Raw genomic sequence first — 23,892 nt, 5'->3', positions numbered from 1 at the left:
AGGTAGATTGTCACTTTTGACTTTAAGCTTAGGCCAAGGACTTGATCCTCGGACTACATTTGATATCCCTCACCCTGAGATGAATCTCCGTTTCTTAGTATAGACCTCTCATTCTCTCGTGTTTTCACACCTTGATTTTTCCAACCTCCCCCCCCCCCCTTCTCGTACCTCCTCTCCCTTTTATACCCTTTTGTTAGTCGGAACTTCATTATGATGGAATCTCTCACACGTATGTGGGACCCACGAATTCAAGGATCCTAGTGGCCTTTTGAGTCTATAGCATTGTTCCCCCTTATCAAATTTGAGATCAACGGTGGACTCCCTCAATCTAACTGTGTCGGATTACTTTGTAACTTGTGCCCAATGCTAGTTCGGGTCCTCGAATGTGTATTGGCGCCTAGTTAGAGGTCACGGGCTCAGAGCGTTGGGCCTTCCACAACTCGTTCATTCTTGGGCCAAGGTCATGCTTCCAATGTGGACCATCCAACATCCTCAACCCACCTCTGAGACGGTCTTGACACATGTTCCCCCACATGTACAATCCTTATTTTGATAATTTTTAGTATCAATTAAATACAATCATTTTTTTATAATGTTTTATTATTAAATTTTATAACTTGCCACAGAGAGAACAGAGAGGGACCAAAATTCATGTTCATTTTAATTTGTGGATGCAAATTTCAGGTGCTAACATGCAAAGCAGAGCTGCAGAGATTTTTTATTTTTATTTTTTTGTCAGACTAAAATATTAATAAATTTTTAGTATAGACAGAGACCCAAATTTCTTATACTACCATCATAAATTTTACCAAGTAAACTAACTAAAACTGATAACAGAGGTGATGGATCCAAGAACATCCCTGCGTGGACACAATTTGAAGACTGAAACAGTGTTGTCGGCTCAATACTAAAGTTGATAATCAGTAGACCAGAAAAAGAGAATAATTATTACTTGTGCTTTTGCTTTTTTCTTATTTTATTTTATCTTTTGGGTACAAATTGCTTTTGCTTATACACATACCTTTTTATCGCACTTGTTGGTTTGCTTTCTGGGAGGGTTTTGCTTTTCTCGTTTTCCTAACGGATGCTAAAGTAGCGAACATCTTCCGATTGCAACGAATTTGCTTTCCTTTATTGTCCTCTTAATCAGCTTTCAATTTCAGCCGTTAATTACCTGAATCCTTTTGCTTTGCACATTGCTCCAGAAAAAGCTTGGTCCACTCCAACTCTCACTATCCCCACACCATTTACGCGTAGTTGACTTGACTAAGAGATAACCAGAGTTTGAATGCGAGTTATCAACAAACCGTCAAACCCTTTTGCTTTGCACATTGCTCCAGAAAAAGCTTGGTCCACTCCAACTCTCTGTATCCCCACACCATTTACGCGTAGTTGACTTGACTAAGAGCTACCAAGTACGCACCCCCTCCCCTGAGTTCAGAACGGTGAGACCTCAACAGCGTTTATGGATGGCGGCGTGGCTGGCTTCGTCGCAGCGGGTACCAGAGTGATGTGTACGTGTGGCGGGATTGAGTTTATTTGCTCTACTTTGTGAACCTTCAGTTCAACTGTGCTTCAACAGACAATTGACCAAACAAAAAAAAAGAAAAAGGTAAGGTTTGACCTATCTGATGAACGGAGGGATTCAAAATCCTGGTTTTCTTCTTCCCTAGCTTACTTCTTTTCATTTTTATGTTTATTAAAATTAGATTAAAATGCAAATTTCACCTTAAAATAAATTTTATTTAAAATTTATTTTAGAATTTACCTTTATTTTTGTTCAATTGAATCATCTAATATTCTAGGTTTCAAATATACTTAATTTAGGCATTTTGTCTAATTTTTGTTCACTGTAGCAAGTTGCTAAAAAAATTTGACTTTGACATCATTGACGTGAGCATTTTTTGGAGCTTGAGTTGGTAATATAACTATTTTACCACCACCAATACTGATGCTCACGACTCGTTTTCCTCGCTGTAATGCTTGAATTTATACAATAAAGGAAAAACTTTTTACCTGGTGAAAAAGCAACATGAAAACAACTTTATAGCCTCTCTTTTTGTTGAGAACTTTATAGCTATTACAGCCTGTTAGTAATAATAAAAGTGAAAAATAAAAACTTTCGCTGCAATTTGTGAAAACGCGGGATGTATAAGCTTTGAATCTTGAAGAACAAAGTTTCTTGTAAATTTCCTACACGACCAATTAAACACCACTTTAAGTCAAATTAATCATAAACAAGGTCACCTAGGGTTTCTTTTTGTCGCATAAGTTAATTTTTCAAACATATTAGTTATATGATCAAAATTGAAACATATTAGTTATGTGACCGAAGTTGGAATTTGAGTCTCTAAAACTTGAGTTCCATTGAGAAATGTTGTGAATATACATGAATTCTTAGATCTGTGAAAAGTGAAAAATAGAAAGAAAATAATACACACAAAAGGCAATTACACAACACAAAAAAATAAGTAGTTCTGCAATTTGCCTAAGTCTATGAAGTTGAAGTGATTTCATTATTTTCAGGGAAAAATACTAGATATAGCAATAAAATTTTTCTCTCTCAAAACAACACAACGAACCCTAATATGAAACAATGTTATTTATATCCTACACAGCAGTTTCACATGGGCTAAAAATGGGTCAATCGGCTCAAACTTCCACTCCATGGACTAAGCATCAAAAAAACTTTCATTAAAACCAAAACACTTTTATATTAGGTTGAGTCATAATTTGAATCAAACACAAACTAGGCTCTACATAGCTCAACAAGAAAAATTTGAGATTATATATTTTTTTGAGTTTTCAGCAGAGTTTGAGTTCTTTACATTGGAACTTGAGTACAAGGGACTCAAGTTCTTCAGCAGAGTTTGAGTTCTTTACACTGGAATTCCAAAGCCACGGAAATCTGGTTGGAAATCAAATAGTTTGTTCTTTCCTAATTTATTTGTTTTTTAACAATCTCTCTTCAGTTCTAAACTTCTAATTGATTTTATTTTTGATATGTAGGCTTTAATGGGTGTGACCTCCTTGTCATCTTTCCCAAGTTCTTCTTCTACATCTTATTTTACTGCCCGAACAAGTTCTTTATCTACTTCTCCTGCTGGCCAATGGAAATATGATATCTTTCTCAATTTCAGAGGTGAGGACACCCGCAATAATTTTGTGGATCATCTATATAATGTTTTGAAAGATAGAGGCATTTACACTTTTAGAGATGATCAAAAACTTGAGAGAGGGAAATTCATTAAAGAAGAGCTAATGGAAGCCATAGAAGAATCGAAGTTTGCTATCGTTGTTCTTTCAGAAAACTATGCATCTTCAACTTGGTGCTTAGATGAACTTGTAAAAATCATTGATTGTAGGAAATATATGGGAATGACAGTTCTACCTGTTTTTCACTATGTGAATCCATCTGATGTACGGAAACAAAGAGGAGCTTTTGCAAAGCCATTTGTTGAATATGAAAAAAAGGGGAACAAAGAGAGGGTAAAGAAATGGAGAGATGCTTTGAGACAAGTGGGCAACCTTCGCGGATGGCATTTAAATAATTATCGGTAATTAAATTTTAATTATTTATTTCTTTTAAATATCCAAATAACCCACTTCATAAATATAACTCTATTTGGAACCTTAAGCAAATCTACATACAAGTTTCATTGTACTTTTTTCAGTTTTTTCTTGAGCAAAACAATCATACATACATGCATGCATATATATATATATATATATATTTATGTTTCAATCAAAAAAATTGAACATTAGAAATGTATCATATTTTTTGTGTGAACTTTTGGTTGTTCAAACTCAATGCATATTTTACTTTGTTCATTACAGGCCTGAGTCACATGATATCCAAAGCATTGCGGGATGGATATCGCTTAACTTGAAATATGATGCATTTCCAAATATTACTAAGGATCTAGTAGGAATAGATTCTCAAGTGGTGGAGTTGCTGTTATGTTTAGCTATGATGTCAAATAATGTTCGTTTTATAGGGATTTGGGCGATGGGGGGAATGGGTAAGACAACTCTTGCAAGGGTTGTTTATCAAATGGTTTCTAAAGAATTTGAAGCTTGTAGTTTTATAGAGGATGTTAGGGAAAATTATGAAAAAGATGGTTTAGTTCCACTACAACAGAAAATTATTGATCAAATTTTGATGGAAACGAATTTGAAAATAAATGATGAGTATAATGGGGTTCTCAATATCAAGAATAGGTTATGTCATAAAAAGATTTTACTTGTTCTTGATGATGTAGATAAACCATACTTGTTAAATATGTTAGCTCGAAAGCATGATTGGTTTGGTTCAGGCAGTAGAATTATCATAACAACAAGAGATGTGCAGGTGTTGAGGACACATGGAGTAGATGAAATATATGAAGTTAAAGGATTAAATGATGAATATGCTCTTCAACTTTTTTGCTCGAAAGCCTTTAAGAAAAAGTACGTCCCAGATGATTTTTTAAATGTGTCTAACCGCTTTTTGAATTATGCTGCTGGCCTTCCTTTAGCTCTTAAGGTTTTAGGTTCCTTTTTGTTTGATAAAAGTGTTATTGAATGGGAAAGTGCGTTAGAGAGGCTCAAAGAATTTCCTGAGAGAGAAGTTCTCCAAGTACTTAAATTAAGTTTTGATGGACTCCATGAAACTGAGAAGGAAATTTTCCTACACATTGCATGCTTCTTCAATCATGAGAGGAAAGATCACGTTGTAGAAATACTAGATAATCTTGGCCTTTACCCTGATATTGGATTGAAGGAACTCATTAATAAATCTCTCTTGAAAATTGTGGGTGAAAATATATTGTGGATGCATGATTTACTTGCAGGAATGGGTAGGAACATAGTTCATCAAGAGTGCCCTAATGATCCTAGGATGCGTAGTAAACTATGGTGTTATGAGGACATTGACGAAGTCTTGAAAAAAAATAAGGTAAGAGGTTATTTAGAGAATTTGAGTTTAATCCCTACCTTATTATTCAAAAAAAAAAAAAAATTCAAATTTGTATTGTTATGCTAATAATATATTTTGCAATTCACCAATTCCTTCTTGATTACAAGGGATCAAAAGCAGTTCAAGCCATGGATATTTGGGGTATGTGTCATGAAGAAAAAGAGGCACGTTGGGACTTTAAGGTTGTTTCAAAGATGTACAATCTCAAATTTCTTAGAGTTCGTGGTATTTTGCTTGAACCCAAACATCTTCCTACCAATTTAAGAATTCTTGATTGGATTCAATATCCTTCAAAATCATTGCCATCAAGTATCCAACTAGATGAGCTTGTTCAACTTTATTTACCACAAAGCAAAATTGAACGACTTTGGAAACGAATAAAGGTAAGAGCGTTATTAAGTATTCTAATACAACTTTGCTTTTTAAATTTCAATAATTTCAATAAATAGACACTAGAATGCTAATTATTCAAAAAAAAATTATTTCTTTTAACAGAATTATGACAAGTTGAAGATCATTGACTTGACCAGCTCTTCAGGCCTAATTATAACCCCAGACTTCACTGGAGTCCCAAATCTTGAAAAATTAGTTCTTCAAAATTGTACAAATTTACGTGAGCTTCACCCATCCATTGGAATTCTTAAAAAGCTAATTCTTCTTAATTTGGGGGGTTGCAAAAAGCTAAGTCATCTTCCAAGCAAGTTTGAAATGGAGTCTCTTGTGACCCTTAACCTTTTTGGTTGCTCAAGACTTAAGAAAATTCCAGATTTTGTGGGAAACATGGAATGCTTACAAAAGCTTTTTCTGGATTTCACTGCAATTGTGGAACTACCTTCATCAGTTGAAGGCTTGATTGGCTTGACTTCATTGACTTTAAGTTATTGCAAAAATCTTGTGTGTCTTCCTAGTAGCATTTGTAGTTTGGAATCGCTTAAATATCTTGATCTTTCTGGGTGCTCAAAATTTGACAACTTGCCAGAGAACCTAGGGAATGCCAAAGGCCTAAAGAAGCTTTATTTGAGGGGAACAGCTATAAAAGAGATGCCTTCATCAATTGAACATTTGATAAGCCTTACTTTATTGACTCTTAAAGATTGTAAAAATCTTGTTTCTCTTCCATGCACCATTTGTAGTTTAAAGTCGCTTGAATTCTTTGATCTTTCTGGATGCTCAAAATTTGAAAATTTGCCAGAGAACCTAGGAAATCTCAAAGGTCTGAAAAAGCTTCATTTGAGTGGAATAGCTATCAGGGTGCTACCTTCATCAATTGAACATTTGACAAGCCTTAGTTTATTGACCGTAAGGGATTGCAAAAATCTTGTGTGTTTTCCTAACACAATTCGTAGTTTGAGGTTAGGTAATTCTCTTGATCTTGTTGGATGCACAAAATTTGAGAACCTAGGGAATGTCGAAGGTCTGTATAAGCTTGATTTGAGTGGAACAGTTATAAAAGAACTGCCTTCATCAATTGAATATTCGACTAACCTTAATTTCTTGATTCTAAAAGATTGCAAAAACCTTGTGCGTCTTCCTAACACCATTTGTAGTTTGAAGTTGCTTAATTATCTTGATCTTTCTGGATGCTCAAAATTTGACAACTTGCCAGAGAACCTAGGGAATGTAGAAGGGTTGGAGTTGCTTAATTTGAGTGGAACAGCTATAAAAGAGATTCCTTCCTCCATTGTTCAACTTAAAAATCTCAAAGAACTACATATTCATCGATGGAAAGGGACATTATTTTCATTTGATTCCATGCTAACAAGTCATGTTCTCGAGGGTCTATTATTGCCTTCCTTATCTGGTCTGCATTCTTTAAGATATTTGGATCTTTGTGACTGCGATATGTTGTCAATCCCCAATGATATTGGCTGCTTGTCTTCTTTAGCAGACTTAAATCTAAGTGGAAATAATTTTGTTTCCCTTCCTGAAAGCAGCTCTCAACTCTCTAACCTTCGAAGACTCCATTTGGAAGGCTGCAAGAGGCTTCAATCATTGGAAAATGTTCCATCAACTATTGAGTGTTTAATTGCAAACAATTGTACCTCACTGGAGAGATTTCCAAAACTACAGAATGCTCCCTTCGGGTCGTATCACTCCGAGTTGTGTTTCCAATATCTCAACTGCCTCAAATTGGTTGACAATTTTCAAAGTGGCTGTAACTTGCTTCAGGTTTCTCTCTCTCTCTCTCTCTCTCTCTCTCTCTCTCTCTCTCTCTCTCTCTCTCTCTCTTCTAAACATTATGCTTTGTATATATCAGGGACAAAGTGGTAGACTGCCAGACAAGTTAGAAATTATTATTCCTGGAAGTGAAATTCTAGAATGGTTTAACCACGAAATTATGGGCCATAAAGTGAACTTACAAGTGCCTTGTGGGTTTGATGAGCTGATGGGAATTGCATTGTGCGTTGTTTTTGAACGCAACGAGCCTCATCAATACCCTAGAGATTGTCAACTTTCATGTTTGTTGAACGTCAATGGATGTCAAATTAAAAACCCAGAAGTGTTTAAATTTACAGAAAAATATGGTAAAGTTGAATCGCATCACCTTTGGCTGCTCTACTTGTCCTCTTGCTATTTGTCCTGTTACCGTGACTCTGGCTCCGATTGGAATAAAGCATGTAGTCAAACTGATGCGAACGGATTCTATCAACTTAATATTGAAATATCTTCCTGGAACTTGAAGGTGGAGAAAATTGGGTTCTCTTTGTTATCCAATAAAACTATGTCACAATGCATCAACAACAGCGGCATACCATTTGAGGATCTGGGTGTTCTCCATCATGATCTTGACAATTCAGACTGCAAAAACAAGCAAAGTCTTGATGAGGATGACAGGGCTGGACCTAGTGGAGAAGGCTACTATCATGAGAAACTACAACCAAAGAAGATTCAAAGACTCGGAGGATTTATGACTGATTCTGAGGATTCTAGTCAGAGGGAATTTTTCAACTTCTTTGCCAGTATGTGATAATCTTTCTTCTTACTACTTTACAAGTTATCATCATAATTTTTTTTTTAAATCAGGTTGGAATAAACAAATTTTTCTTGTTGTCTTGTTGGTGAACTTTTATTTAGTGCAAGGAGAGGATCAAAGGTCCAAGAAACTTGAATCCATTCACGGAGGGAAGCAGGATAGTTGCCAAGACATTGAAGATCCCAATCAAACAATAACACAGTTAAGCATCAACAGCAGGACACTCTATGAAGATCTGGGTGATCTCCGCCATAATCTTTGCAATTCAGCCACAGAAGGTAGCAGAAATAAGCGACGCCATGATGAGGAAGATGGGGCTGGACCTAGTGGAGAAGCCTACTCTAACAACGAACCACATTCAAAGACTTGGAGGATGTATGGCTGACTCTAAAGAATTTAGTATTAGGAATGTTTCGACTTCTTTGCCTGTAAGTCATCATCTTTCTTCTTGCTATTACAGTTTACAAGTCTTGATGTTCTCTTTTATTTTTTGGGGAGAGATATCCAATGAAATGAAAGTGTGGGTTTTGAATGTTAGGTTTAAATTTGCATGATAAAAAATTTTAATTTGTCATAGGTATAAATTGGAGATTTTCTTTTTAGATTTTTACTCCTTTTTTGAGAGAGGGAAAAAAGAAAGTTCAAAGTATTTTGCTAGTTAACATCACCTTTTGGCATTCACACTCCAATCACCACAAACTCAAAAATTAAAATCATTCCATATCCCTTTTTTTAAAAAAAGTTTTTTCATCAGGTTTGATAATACAAATTTTTTTCTTGACTTGTTGGGGAACTTTTATATAATGGAAGGAGAGTGCTACTATAATGAGGATCCAAAGCCAAAGTGGATTCAAAACTCGAAGGATTAATGGCTGATTTTGAAGAATCTAGTGAAAATGACCTGGAAGGCTAATCGTTTGCTGTTCATTACCTGTAAGTTATTATTTTTCTTCCTACTAACTTCAAAATATTGTGATACTTGTACCTTTGTGGCACCTTTTGGCACTCATATCCGAATTGACCCAAACTCAAAAATTAATATCATACCGTATCACTTTTTTTATTTTTATTTAATCAGGTGGGAATAACACAAATTTTTTCTTGTTGGTGAACTTTTATTTAATTAATGGAAGGATGGGATCAAACGTCTGAGAAGCTTGAAGCCTTTGCCAAAGTGGATAGCTACAAGAGCGTCAACGTTGAAGTATTAGCCGAGTGGCTATGCTCCTCTCACACTCACTTTGGGCTCTTTCAAAAGTGGTCAAGGAACCAAAATGGTCAAGCATTTAAATTAACTGTCAATTTGCTCGTATTATTGATTAAATCTTTTTTTTTTGTGGGTGTCCTGCAAGTGTAATGCTATGTTAAACTTCTAATGACATACAGATATAAATCCTTCATATCAACTTCTTCTTGTTAACACAAAGTTACCATCCAATGCCTCATTTGGTTGGAGATGTATAATGGAAACTAGAAAGGTTACACAGTTGAGCTACTGTTAGAAGATAGCGATGGAAGACAGGTGAACATCTGGGAAGATAGGCAGCTGCTGACACTGAGTACATTCAGGGTGGTTTAACTGAGAAATCCTCAATCTGCAGCAAACCGTGTGTGAGTTGCTGGATGATAATACAAAGACCTGCAGAAGGATTGTTCTGGACAGGTTGTTCATGCCACAAGAAGCTGCTGTCATTCAAAGCATTCTGTGAAATTCTCAAAATTTGTATCTTTTGGTGGGCGCAAAAATTGGAGATTTTTCAGTTTGGAGTGCATATAATTTGTCAGACCACGAGGCAGTCTCAGGTTTAGGAGAGGCTTCAAACAATCACACAGCTCAACAATTATGTGGCAGGCACTGTGGAAGGCTCAGGTTCCTAACAAGATTAAAGTTCTTCATGGCATACTCTTCGGTTTATCCTGCCAACAAAACCTCATCTATTTTCCAAATGCATCATCTCTTCAGTAACTTGTGAGCAGTGTAATGAAGTTCCTGAAACCACTTTACATGCTTTGTGATCTTGCCCAGACACCAAGAAGGTATGGCAATTAGTTGAATGCATAAACTTTATCCCACACCAGCCTTATCAGAACTGGACTGATCTATTCTCCTGGATGCTGCACCATAAGAATACATTCTCACTGAAACTATTTCCCACTCTCTCATGGCAATTATGGCTGCACTGAAATGGAGAGATTTGGGGAACCAGCAATACAGCCAACCACTTTGGTATACATAGGTAAAGAGATGCATGAACACTAGGCTGCAAAATTTTCGTCTGAGATACTGCAGAAAGTACATCTCCTAATATGGAAGGTCCCTCAGTTACCTTACTCCAAGGTAAATGTTGCAGTGATTAGAGATCTCAATGTGAATTTTGTTGCAGCTAAGGTTGAGGTGATTGTGGGCCAATGCCGTCTGGAGGCTCATTTTGCAGGATTCTGGCATGCCCTACAATTGTTTAACCAGTAGGGAATTCAGGAGGTTCAACTTGAGAGCCACTTAAGTATTGCCAATTTGCCATTGCTGCTTTTAACATGGATTCCTCCCTCTCTCTCTCTCTCTCTCTCTCCCCCTCCCCCCCCCCCCCCCCCCCCCAAAAAAAAAAAAAGTGACCTGAAATGCTCTGTTCAACAAAGTGAAACTAGCAAATCTACTCTCCGATGCTGCAATTTTAATTTTGTGGACGAAAGCTGTAATAATGCTCCTCTAGATTTAGCAGATCTTGGATGTAAAATTGGGCCACTGAGATTTGGCTACTTGATGATTTTGTGAAATGCAATACAAATCCTGCCGCTTTTGTTTTAAGAAAAATACATATTTATGTATTGATATTTATCTTTCCAATGTAACGGTTTGTTATATTAAATAATTGTTGTTTTTCTTTTTCTCCAACAGTCGCAACATATATAATATTTTCCCCCCCTTCCTGGCATTTGGCTCTCTGATTCATATTGAGAAATTTTGAACAGAAACCTCGCTTGGTACAGATGTTGATTTGCACACCAAATTACCTATGCAGGGTGCTCTCCCAGGATAGAGCTAAATTAATCCCCCAGTTACTACAAATGGCTTACTTATAGTCTCCACCGTTGTTTTAAGCTCTCTTTTTATAAAGACTACATAATACCTCCTCAGTTCTTATTCCCTGGCATTGGAGACTGGCATACACAGCAGCACCTGAGGCCAACTTACATACCACAGCCCTTAAAGATTTTCACATCCACTGATTTTCTCATACAACGATGTCTTCCCACACAAATTCTTGGGAATTAATTAAGCAGCGCTTCATTAATTCTTTCAAAGACCAGACACAATTTAAATTCCTCAAGATACTATGAAAAACCTTATTGCAAACTAGTTGCTCATGCCTATAGTTGCTTCAAGATTTCCGTTTCCCATTCAAGAAATGCAATATAATTAAATATCTTCAGGGTGGCTGGGTACCATTCTCATGCCAATCGACACAACAAGCTTGAACAGTGAACCATCTCAAGCTCTACTGGGGTCTGGTATCTGTTCCTGGCTAAAGCAGAGACCACTCCACCAATTCCTTGCTCTAATGCAAATTGAATCTGTTTCTCATGTTCATCTTTTGGGATCAAAGGGCAAGGTTATTTTGATAAACTCATTTAATAATCCTCAAATCCTTCTCATTTCTCAGAACCATTTTCTGCACACAGTACAGTGCCTCTTCTATATGTTATCTGAAACCACATTCCTTCTTCACACACCACATTTCTCAAAAACCAACTTATTATTGATATGCACACTTTTTCCAATATTATAGGGAATGGAAATTAAATATTTCAAACTAAAATAAAACCTTAATCATATTTTAAACACCAAATCATATATTTTTGCTGTCTCTAAAGAAATACCAACAATAAAAAAACAGCACCGTCTATAATTGGCAATTGCCACCATTTTTCACTTCACTGAGTCAGAGCAGAGCTTGTTGAAGTAAAAAAATGGAAAACACAGCAATTCTGAAGGATTGGGATCGAGTGAGTCTGATTTGGAGAAAACCGGAACCATCACAGCTCATCCTCATGGACCTCATCTCTTCTTCTTCTTCTTCTTTCTTTTGTCTCTTGAAATTTCAAAATTCCTCTATTTTTATATATCTTTTGCCCTATAAACGACAGCGTTTGACATCTCCTAATTAAAGTGGGTTCATTCTTCTGAGTTACATAAGAGAAGTGGAGGTTTGGATACCTGACACGCTGGCCAGGTTTTTGCAAATAGCAATTTTTTTTTTAATTTTTTTTATTTTTGTAAATTACGTTTTTAAACCCACATTTTATATTGTTTTTAAATTACAATCCTCTTCCAGATATAAAAAAATTTACCAAATATTTCACATTTTACTTACATAGCATTTGAGATGGTGCTCAATTGAACCACCACCATACAAAAACCCAAAGTATAGGTTGTAAGAAAATCAATGACACTTTTAAAGTTTGACATTAAAAAAAAAAAAAAAAAAAAAAAAAAATTCTTACTTTTACCATCGATCTCACGCTACGTGACGATAATGGATAATACTATGTATACCATTGAGGCCTTGATGAAGCTATTATTGTGGATATAACATAGTTGTCAAAGCGTCATTACTGGAACCACTCAACTATTGTCAAGCATTATATGAAGCGATACGAGAGCTCTTACCACCAAGTCACAACATGCAGTGGTTTGCTAATATTTGCTTTCTTCTTTGTTCTTCATAGTCGTATTATTGTTTCATTTTTATTATTGAATTTAGTTGACTTGAAATTTCATAGAAAAGATAATCTCAATTTCTCATGAGTCCAAATGTTGAACTGGTTTAATTCTTACACTGACATCTACTTTTATACCCAAAGATAAAAAGTTATTCACTTCAAATTGGATTTGGGCTACCTCCAAATAACACAATTTTTTTTTTTTTTTTTTTTTTTTTTTTTTTTTTTTTTTTTTGAGGGAGACTATTATTGGGTTAGAGTTAAATGAAAATTAGAGAGGAAATTATGCTATTTATATTGAAAGAATATAATCATTGGAAAACACAATCGTTAGAAATATATGACTGTATAAAAAATATGACCATTGGAAAGAAAAAAAAAATCAATAAAGGCTTAAATATAATAGAGAGAGAATAGAAAATCTGTTGTGCTTGAAAAGTAGGTAACTCAAATTGAAAAATATAACCCCTTGAATCCTTCAAGCCCCAAAAGATCAACCATTTGGGCTTGAGCAACAAAAGGTGTTAAAAATAGAATTAGAGGAATGTTCTACTCATTGGTAGGAGATGTCATGAGCCTTGTGCGTAGGAGAAACACCTTTCATGCAAAGACACAGTGTATTAGAAATGGGAAGCCCCTTTCCCATTAAGCCTAGCCTTTTGGGGTTGATGGGTTCAATATGTTACAAAAGGTGGGCTTTTAGCTAAACGTTAGGTGAGAGTTGGCCTAACCTATTTGGTATGGACACAAAGATACATGTCTCCAATTACAGAAACTTACATTAACATAAAAAGAAGACAACCCGACCAATGGCCTAATAGTTCAAGATTGCTATTAAAAACCTTATAGTCTTTTACTACTGGGTTTAGAAATTTAATTCCTTTTCTTTGATTTATAGTTTATTTGATTTAATTCCTTTTCTTTGATTTACAGTTTAGATCTCACAAAGAGTAACACATAAGTCTTCCAAAGGTCTCCCAAACATAGCTAGGGTTTCCCTTTTATATGTGGACAAGTTAGATTGAAACCCTAAATGTTTTCGCAGGCTTGGGCCTTGTTTAAAAATTTTGTAGAATCTAATTTATGCGATTCTCAATCGATTGAATCTAATTTTTTTATCAATTGAACTTGGTAGATTTTGACTCTTCTTTTATATAGTCAGCTCGAACTTGAAACTTGAAACATATACCTTTGAGCAATGCCTTACACATAGACTAGACATGTTTTGTTCTTGATTTGCCAACACAAACAAAATAGAATCCTAAACATTTAATCCTAAATTTTTAGAACCTAACAATCTTCCCCTTTGACAATCCGTGACAAAACACACATACGGAATGAATTTCTCAAATCAAACATCAGCCTAATTACAAAGTATTGCCCTAATACAATTCTATCACAACTACTTACTATTAGTTGCTAGTATAGATAACAGCTATTGAAAGAATTAACCTATAAATTCCTGAAACACTGAAAACAAACCATAAACTCATATGTGAAAAATACAGTACAAAACCAATAAATAAAAACTGAACTTAAATTCACAAAACATAAAAAATAGACAGAATATCAAATATACTATCATAGTTAATGAACCAACAATGTTTGTAAAACAAGAACAATAAAACAAAACATATATACCTCAAAACAATGAGAAAAGAAAAATACATCAAAATCTCTCGTCTCAAAATCTAAGCAACTCCCCCTAAATACAAAAACTCTCTACCCCCCCTAAATACAAGAGGCATCACCCAAACCTAAACCTAAACCTACTCTCCCTTTTTGTTATGAATTGCCAAAGGCAACCATTAAGCATCAGAGGGTGGAGGAGGTGAAAAAGCACTCCTATACTCAGTAAAATCAGCTCTCAAGGCAGCAACCTCAGTGAGTAACTCATCAATAAGCTGTCCATGAGCCCCCTGAGTAGTCATAAATGACTCCATCATGGCACGTAGTGAGAGTGGTGGGGTAACAATAGGGTCAACAACATCATCATCACTAGAAGGATCTACAGCTGCAGTAGGATCCACATGTACCTCCTCAGTAGTAGGCATATCACTAGAGGCAAGAGCTGTAGTAAAAACTTCACCTCTTGGTCTTTTTGAAGTCCCAGTGCTTGGTTCACCAGTCTTCATCTGAGACTATCACTGTTTAAGAAAAGAGGCTCCTATAAGGGCAATGATATGAACTAACTCTAGAGGAGGAAAGTTTGCTAACGCTAGAAAGTTCGCCACCCTAAATATAAACACAGAAAAGAACAACTTTTGTGCTTTGGACTTACTCCTATAAGTATCAACAATAGTTTGAATGAATAGGGAAGGAAAATACATAGATTCATCTATGATAAAAGCATAGAGAAAAGCACACCTATCTATAGGAATGGTGTGGACATGGGAAATAGGGAAGATATTATGCCAGGCTATTCTTAAGTAAAGAGAGTTAAGCTCAGTAAGCTCACATGAGTTTATCCTTGGTTCAAAACCCCAAGAAATTGATCTTCCACAAAGTAAAGACATATCATCTACAGGAAGAAAGTTAGTGTATGGATATATGAGTTTACGAACTAAAGGCACACCTAGAGCTTCAGAAACTACACGTTTAGTAATCCTAAACTCTTTACCTCTAATCCAAGTAGTCAAATAATGACCACCTGTATCCTCAAGATAAATAGAAAGATTTGAGTAAAACTCTCTAATCAAAGCAGCAGTAGGAGGATCAGAGACATCACACATGGTAACCCAATTCTGAGACACTAGATTCCTACGAATGGAAGGATCTAACTCATCTAGGAAAATCTGTCTCTCTCCCCATATAGACCTATACTTGGTTAAGGTCTCAAAGACTTCCTCAATCTTAGAAGAAAGAAACCTAACCCTATCAACCAAAGAAGGGGCAGAAGAAGAAGATGCAGAGTTTCTATTGGCTTTGGTTTTGAATTTTCTACCAACCTTAAGAGACATGTCTAAAGGTTTAAAAAAAAACATAAACAAAAACCAAGGGCAGACTGCATCAAATAGAGTTAGAGCATAGGATAACGTGAAATTTTTAAAAACTATATGATGCATGACACAAGTGCACATCTGATGCATGATCTAATGCTCTAAAATAGTTCAATTTCATCTCAATTTTGAAAATTGACCAAGAAAATTAGAAATTTAGCAAAATCCCCAATTTTGAAAACCCTAATTTTCAAAAATTCTTATATTGATCAATTCAACAACACAACAAGTATAAAACATGTTATAATCACTCAATTAAACAATATCATAAGAAAATTTCAATCAATTTATCCCAATTGAACAAAATCCCCAAAATTCTCAAGAACACATAAACCCTAATTTTGAAATTTTGAAGAAATTATGAAAATTTTGAAATTAAAGCCTAAGGTTCATGTTTATATGATGCATGAACAAAAACCCATCCAACAAATTGGATTAAAACACTCAAAATCATCAAAAACCCCAAAATTTCTTTAGTACGAAAATTTGAAAAAAATTGATGAAAATGCATGTATGCATGTAATTTAACCAAAAAGAAAGGGTAAAAGAGACTTACTAGGTGTTGAGGAAGAAAACCCTTGAAGTTTTGACTCAAAAAAAGACAAAAATTTTTAGTGAAAGGGATCGTTAGAGGAATCGAAGAAGAAGAGGACAAAACACTAAAGAACTGTGATCTGATTCCTATTTGTTGTTAAAACATGATTTTCGATTGGTCGAGAGGAATCGAGAAGGGAATAAAAAAAACAATTAAAAACAGATCCAATTGATTAAGAAGAATTGGGTGAGGAATCGAGGCAACCTGAGAGTTTAAGCCTTAAAACTGGATTTTTTCTTTTCTTTTCAATTGGTTGAAAAACAGGTTCGATCGATCGAATCCTGAAAAAAAAAAAAATTTGAAAAACCTAGAAATTTTCAGCAGAAACATTTGTAAAACAGATTTTTATGATATGGGATGCATGTTAATGATTCCAAATGTTTTCAAAAATTCTTTCCCTTCAAAAAAAATTTTCTTTGTTAAGCCTAAAAAAAATTTCATCAAACATTTCTTACCTCACACCCCCAAAAAGTATTAAACATATCAAGAAGTAAAATTTTGGAAGGCCTCAAAAATTAACACACAATCACATGTATAGAGTTTAACAAAGGTTTGCTTGTGGTGTGTGCAGCTAGTAAGTGTTTGAGTTATCCAAAAGGTGATATGTAGATGAAAAATAAGCACAATTTTTACATTATCATTCACATACATTTGAAAGTGACTATCACCTAAAGAGGGGTAGACATGTTTTGTTCTCGGTTTGCCAATGCAAACAAAATAGAATTCTAAACATTTAATCCTAAATCTTTAGAACCTAACAAACTTTATTTATTTAGAATAACATTATACAATGAGAAAGAGAAAAGAGGGTATTCTTCTAAAAATAATGACCTTTTCATTCTTTTTTGCAACACTAGCAGCATGATTACAATGTAAACTTATGCTAACAAAGGATATATTAACAAAACTCTCACATATCAGCTTAATATCCTCAAGAATCCAAGTTACTTCCAATGAAAAAATCCTAATTGAGTTTAGGAAATCAACTAGTTCAACAAAATTACATTCTATAATGACATTGAAGAACTAGATACTTTGACAAAACTAAAGAGCTACTAGAATGAATTCTAGAATGTAGCTAGAAGCCCAATGACTTGTACGGAGAAACAATCTCAGAATAAATCATTGCATGATTCATCTTCAGTACACAACACACTAGAGAAGGTTTGATTGAGTACCTTTTTCTCATGCCAAAGAATAGAGGTCTAGATCACATTATACTCATTGTTGGCTATTACAGTGAAGTTATGGCATGTGTGTGCTTAGAGAATTTTCTATGTATTTTTTTTTTAACTATTAAAACTTTTCATTCATTCCAATTTGAGATTTATGCATTTTGAGTGAGGTTTGTGTTTGTCAATTACCGAAATAGCCAAGAGTGAGTGTAATGTGACCTAACACCAAAACATGAATAATGAAATAACATTGAAGTGATTATCCAGTGTGTTTGTTTGTGTAGACCCCTTAAAGCAAATTGTTTAACCTAATATATTAGCCAAGTGATTACTTAGATTAATTATTCAAATCTAGGTTAAACAATAATAAATCATATGATGCAAAGTAGCGGAAAGTAAAAAACACCATGATATGATGACCTAGGAAAACTAACGAAACGAACTGTCTCAAGGTAAAAAAACCTAGGGAGGATTTAACCTAGCAATTCTCAAGGTAAAGCAAATCCACTATAAGATAATCAAAGTTTTACAATCATATTTAACCCTAAATCTATTGCTACCTCCAGTAGTAACTTATTGACATAACCACATGCAAGCTCCGAATCCACGGATTCCTTCTCTTCTTGAACTTGCTGCAACACAAGCACCCATGTTTGTGACTTTGAGATCCCACTCAAAGGTTTCAAATCACTTTCAGTTGTTGATCTTTGTAGCAGCAACTAGGTTATACCAATGCTTGATTGTAGATCTTGCTCCGGTAGATGCTTGCATAGTTAGAAGGTACAACACCTCTCGAATCTCACAAGGAGTAACTCATAAGTCTTCCAAAGGTCTTCCAAACGTAGCTAGGGTTTTCCTTTTTATATGTGGACAAGTTGGATTGAAACCCTAAACGTTTTTGCGAGCTTGGGCCTTGTTTTAAAATTCTGCAAAATTTGATTTCTGTGATTTTCGATCAGTCAAATCTAATTTTTGATCGATCAAGCTTGGCAGATTCTCAACTCTCTTTTCTATAGTTAGCTCAAAGTTGAAGCTTGAAACACACATCTTTGAGCAATGCCTAACATATAAACTAGACATGTTTTGTTCTCAGTTTTCCAACACATACAAAATAGAATTCTAAACATTTTATCCTAAATCTTTAGAACTTAACAATCTCCCCCTTTGGTAATCCATGACAAAACATGCATACAAAAGGAATTGCTTAAATCAAACACCAGCCCAATTACAATGTGTTGCCTTAATACAATTCTATCACAACTACTAACTATTAGTTGCTAGTATAGACAGCAGCTGCTAAAAGAATTAACCTTTAAATTCCTGAAACACTGAAAACAAACCATAAATGTATGTGTGGAAAATACAGATCAAATCCAAAGTAAAAAAAATATGATCTTTAATTCACAAAACATATAAAGAGAGATAGTAATATCATAATGAATAAACTCATCATTAATAACTGTCATAATCAAGAATCAAATCAATGTTTGTGAAACAAGAACAGAAGAAATAAATATATACAACCACATATACAAAAATACATCAAAGTAAGAACTCCCCAAAACTCCCCCTATATACAAAACCTCCTTGCTCTCCCCTAAATACAAAAGCCCTAAACCTCTAACCTAAAAACCTACTCCCCCTTCCAAAGGCAACCATCAAGGGTCAGAGGGTGGAGGAGGTGGGAAAACACTCTTATACTCAGCAAAATCTGCTCTTAGGGTAGCAACCTTTATGAGTAACTCATCAATAAGTTGTCCATGAGCCGCTTGAATAGTCATAAAGGACTCCATCATGGCACGGAGTGAGAGAGGAGGGGTAACTATAGGGTCAGCAATATCATCATAACAGTAGGATCCACATGAACCTCCTTAGCAGCAGGCTGATCACTAGAGGTAGGAGCTGCAGTAGAAGCATCACCTTTTGGTCTCTTTGAAGTCCCAATGCTTGGTTCAGCACTCTTCATCTAAGCCTGTCACTATCTGAGAAAAGTGGCTCCAATAGGGGCAATGATATGAATTAATTCTAGAGCAGGAAAGTCTTCTAACCCTAGAAAATTCAACACCCTACATATAAACACAGGAAAGAACAACTTTTGTGCTTTGGACTTACTTCTATAAATTTCAACAATGTTTTGAATGAATAGGGAAGGAAAACACATGGACCCATCTGTGATAAAGGCATAAAGAAAAGCACACCTGTCTAAAGGAATTGTGTGAACATGAGAGATAGGGTAGATATTATGACAGACTATCCTTAAATAAAGATAGTTAAGCTCAGTAAACTCACATGAGTTTATCCTTAGTTTAGATCCCCAAGTTATTGCTCTTCCACAAAGTAAAGACATCACATCATTTATAGGAGGTGACTTAGTGTATGGATATGTGGGTTTTCGAACCAAAGGTACACCTAGAGCTTCAGAAACTACACGTTTATTTATCCTAAACTCTTTACCTCTAATCCAAGTAGTCAAATAATGACCACCTGTATCCTAAGAATAAATAGAGAGGTTCAAGTAGAACTCTCTAATCAAGGTAGCAGGAGGAGGATCAAAAACATCACACAAAGATACCCAGTTCCTAGATACTAGACTCCTACAAATAGAAGGATCTAACTCATCTAGGATAATTTGTCTTTCCCCCTAGAAAGACTTTGGCATACTTTTGTTATTCAACATGACTCTAGCCATCTCTTGAATTACTCTATTCTTTCTTTCCATGACCCAATTTTGTTGAGATGTCTTGGGTGTAGAAAATTCTTGCTTAGTTCGCTGATCATTGCAAAAGGACCCGAGTTTAGAGTTCTCAAACTCTCTTCTATGATCACTTCTAATTCGAGCAATCAATGTATTCTTCTCTACTTGCTGCTCCTTGCATAAATGAATCAACTCGTCAGGAGTTTCAGATTTATCCTTCAGGAGAATCACCCAAGTGTATCGTGTGAAATCATCCACTACAACAAGAAGGTACTTCATTCTGCCTAAGCTTTGAACTTTGGCAGGACCCATGAGATCAATATGAAACAACTCTAAAGGTCTAGATGTCTGGACTTTATTGATTGATGGATGCTTAGCTTTCACTTGTTTACCAATCTGACATGGTCTACAAATATTCTTCTCTATCTTCTCAAACTTTGGTAAACTGAGGATTGATTCACACTTGGAAATCTTCTCTATTTGCTTGTGGCTAGCATGTCCTAATCGTTGATGCCATAGGTCCACCTGATTAATTTTTACACTATAACACTTGTGACTTATACTTGGTGTTATATTGTAACAATTATCGGCGGTCCTTGTAAAGTTGTGATTTTCAACTAACTTGTGTTAGCTTTAATTTTGTGTCAAATTTTATTGTAATTTCTTCAATCATTTTTCCTGTATGTATGTGGGTTTATTTGTAAGGGATGAGTGTGAGAGATCGGTGAAGAATCAAGCTTTAAAAGATGAATTAGTGGAATTCACGACTAGCTTACGAGTAGCTCACAAGAAGCAACCCTCGAAAAGGCCACTTGTGAAGCACATGACTGGAAGCTGAAGGTCACGCCAAGCTATCAAGTTCGCAAGTATTTCGTGAAAAGGGCTATCCCGCAAAGTACCCGCAAAATTTTATGTTTGGTAAAAAGTTAAGTTGTTTTACCAAATTCTTTACCCACACTATAAATATCCTCATTACCCACGAATTTTAAGGAGTGCTCTTCAGAGAGAAAACCCTAGCAAATACACTTGAGAGTTAGAGATTGTTATACCCATAATCATCTACAAATTTCCTTGCAGTTTTTCTCAACTCCTACCTTTCCATCTCTAGATCCTTAAGAGGTTGTTAGCCCAAAAACTTACCACACTCATTCTGAGTGTTAAGTGAGATTTTGGTGTTGTTGGGAAGCATTGGAAGGAGCCATTCGTTGGCAGATGTAATCAGGCTGAATTGTGAGATTCGGAAAGCTAAAGAAGACAAGACTCCGAGAGGTCCGTTGGTAGCAGGAGCTTGGAGGGCTCAAGTACATGGGGTAGACTACGCTTGGAGGGTCTTTTGTTATTCGTGTACTCGAACTTTATTCTCTAGTGGATCGATTTCTACTTGGAAGGTCGCGGAGAGGTTTTTCGCTTCTTCGATTTCCTCTTCAATAACACGTCTTGGTGTTATCTTGTGTTTTCATCTCTTTTCCCTATTCTTTAAGCTTTCATTTAATTGTTTATTGTGGATGAATATGGCTTAGAGTAGAGTTATCGATTCATTGCGCTTATTTACTCTTGTTCCGCACTTAGCTTAAGTTAGAGTAAAAGCAATCTAGCCATAATTTTTAATTGGGAGTCTGAACAAGCTCTTGTGTCTTAGTACAAATTTGAGCTTTCAATTGGCATCAGAATGGGTACACTTGTCAGATTTCAATATCCTTGTGTGATCCAAGACCCCGTGTGAGATGGATAGATCTCAATCCCTTAATGCACCTCCCTACTTTGATAGGAGTAACTATGATTTTTGGAAAGTACGTATCCGTGCTTTTCTTTGTGCTATTGATAAGATAGTGTGGGATTCTGTTGAGAATGGATGGGTAAGAGCCATAACAACCAAATCCGAATGGGATAAGGCTACTCTTACTTTGGTAAATGCCAATAGCAATGCTATTAATGCTATTTTCTATGGTGTTTCTATTGATGAGTTTCACAAGATTTCGCATGTGAAGACCGCCAAAGAAACGTGGACCATTCTTGAGACTACCTACGAAGGAACCAAGAAGGTCAAGGACACTAAGCTATTAATGCTATTTTCTGTGGTATTTTTATTGATAAGTTTCACAGGATTTCGCATGTGAAGACCGCCAAAGAGGCGTGGACCATTCTTAAGACTACCTACGAAGGAACCAAGAAGGTCAAGGACACCAAGCTTCAAATGCTCACTACTCGATTTGAGGAAGTGAAGATGAGCGACGATGAATCATTTGATTCCTTTTATGGAAGACTCAATGAGATTGTGATTGCTGTTGGAAAAATTAGTTTTGCATCTCATACAAAACACATAGCGGAAGCAACACAAGTATCTTGTTCATTCATATGAGATAACATAGAATATCTAGAATTTTAGAAACAAAGAATAGAAAAGCGTATTTTGATGGAGTGAAATTCAAAACAAAAGAACTTCGAAAAACCTTCAATCTTCACCCCAATTCCACAAATGCCCAAGATGTGTGATCTCTCAATCAGTTATGTACGCTCTTGTTCAAAAGAGAATGTGTTTTGAGAAAACTGTCTTATTTCTCTTTTAATCGTACGTACATTTTTAAAAATTTTTTATATTTATTTTATAAACTGTTAAAAGGCAGTTACTTTATTTAATAACTCTTATTAAATAAACAAATAACTGATTATCTAATTGGGTTAGCCTTTTGGGCCAACCCAATTGGGCTTTAGTGTGAGGCTTAGGATGGGACTAAAGGGACAAATAAAACTCTAGCTCCAATGGGTTTCAGGCTTATCTCTCAACTCTTAACAAGCCCAAATTTACCATTAATTATATTTAATACCACTATATAAATATAATTGCACACTAGGCTTTATTAATAAAATTAAATCCCAAGACTTTATTATCTAAACAATTAACCCCTTCATGAAAATATTCGTAGTAATACAAAGTCATAATATATAACTGCCACTCTGAAAATTACTACCTCTTGATCCTTGAGTACTTGATTTAGTCCTTTAAGTTATTCATATATATATTTATGAAATCAAATTTCATAAAATATAAACTTTAGTAACTCTTTACTAAAGTGGTTTGGCCAAACACTTTGAATAACCAAACTCATTAAACTTATCTTAAGGGAATATTTTATATCTCTACAAAGAGACTATGAATTTCATCTTAAGGATATGTGTTCCTTTAACACTACGTGTGGCTGCCCAACATCCTGAGATTTTGACCGTTGAATTTGATCTCACTTTTGATATATCAAAACAACCTACATTTCATGATCGGGTTCATTATCCTCTCAGGATTGAGAGTTTATGTAAATTAAAGTCGTAAGCTTTATTTTTAGTTGAAAGTCATTACTAGAATAATTAATCTCACAATGGTCCAGTTCAATATGTCTTATACGTTTAAGACAGATCAACATATCAACTAGAAGTCACCACTTCCATGATCAAGACAGACCATCTTAGTTGACACGTTATAGTCTTCACAAACGAAATACCCAACTTCATCACCGACTACAAACTAAGATTTTTAGTTTACAAAGAACTTGTGATTTATATCTTCTGTAACTAAATCACATAAATCACATATTATACATCTCAAGGACTATATGATAATGTCCAAATATTCATGTCACCATTATTTTAGATAATAAAACAACTTCATTATTTATAGCATAATGTCATACATAATATCATACATAGCATCGTACAATAGGATTTTAGGGCACTAATCCTAACAATTGCCAAACTCAATCTTGGAGAGAAGATTGAAACACCA

The 23,892-nt window shown here is 35.2% G+C and overlaps 1 protein-coding gene across 7 annotated transcripts; it reads left to right on the top strand.

Annotated features, from left to right (window-relative positions):
* The first annotated feature begins 1,046 nt into the window (after positions 1-1,046).
* Positions 1,047-10,479, top strand: LOC115991632 (TMV resistance protein N-like). 7 transcript variants are annotated; one of them, XM_031115457.1, is made up of 10 exons: positions 1,047-1,612; positions 3,010-3,557; positions 3,838-4,936; positions 5,065-5,340; positions 5,453-7,126; positions 7,215-7,917; positions 8,033-8,359; positions 8,742-8,864; positions 9,010-9,208; positions 9,318-10,479. In XM_031115457.1, the coding sequence occupies exons 2-7, from the start codon at positions 3,016-3,018 to the stop codon at positions 8,314-8,316; spliced, it is 4,578 nt and encodes a 1,525-aa protein (XP_030971317.1). In that variant the 5' UTR covers positions 1,047-1,612; positions 3,010-3,015; the 3' UTR covers positions 8,317-8,359; positions 8,742-8,864; positions 9,010-9,208; positions 9,318-10,479. The 7 variants fall into 7 exon arrangements, with proteins under 7 accessions (XP_030971317.1, XP_030971321.1, XP_030971319.1 ...); XM_031115461.1 differs by having other exon boundaries at positions 7,641-7,917; positions 9,010-10,479; XM_031115459.1 differs by having other exon boundaries at positions 9,065-10,479.
* Positions 10,480-23,892: the final 13,413 nt, after the last annotated feature.

This window comes from Quercus lobata, chromosome 5 (assembly GCF_001633185.2).
Source record: "Quercus lobata isolate SW786 chromosome 5, ValleyOak3.0 Primary Assembly, whole genome shotgun sequence".
Taxonomy (NCBI): Eukaryota; Viridiplantae; Streptophyta; class Magnoliopsida; order Fagales; family Fagaceae; genus Quercus; species Quercus lobata.
This window is presented reverse-complemented; position numbering and strand designations above follow the sequence as displayed.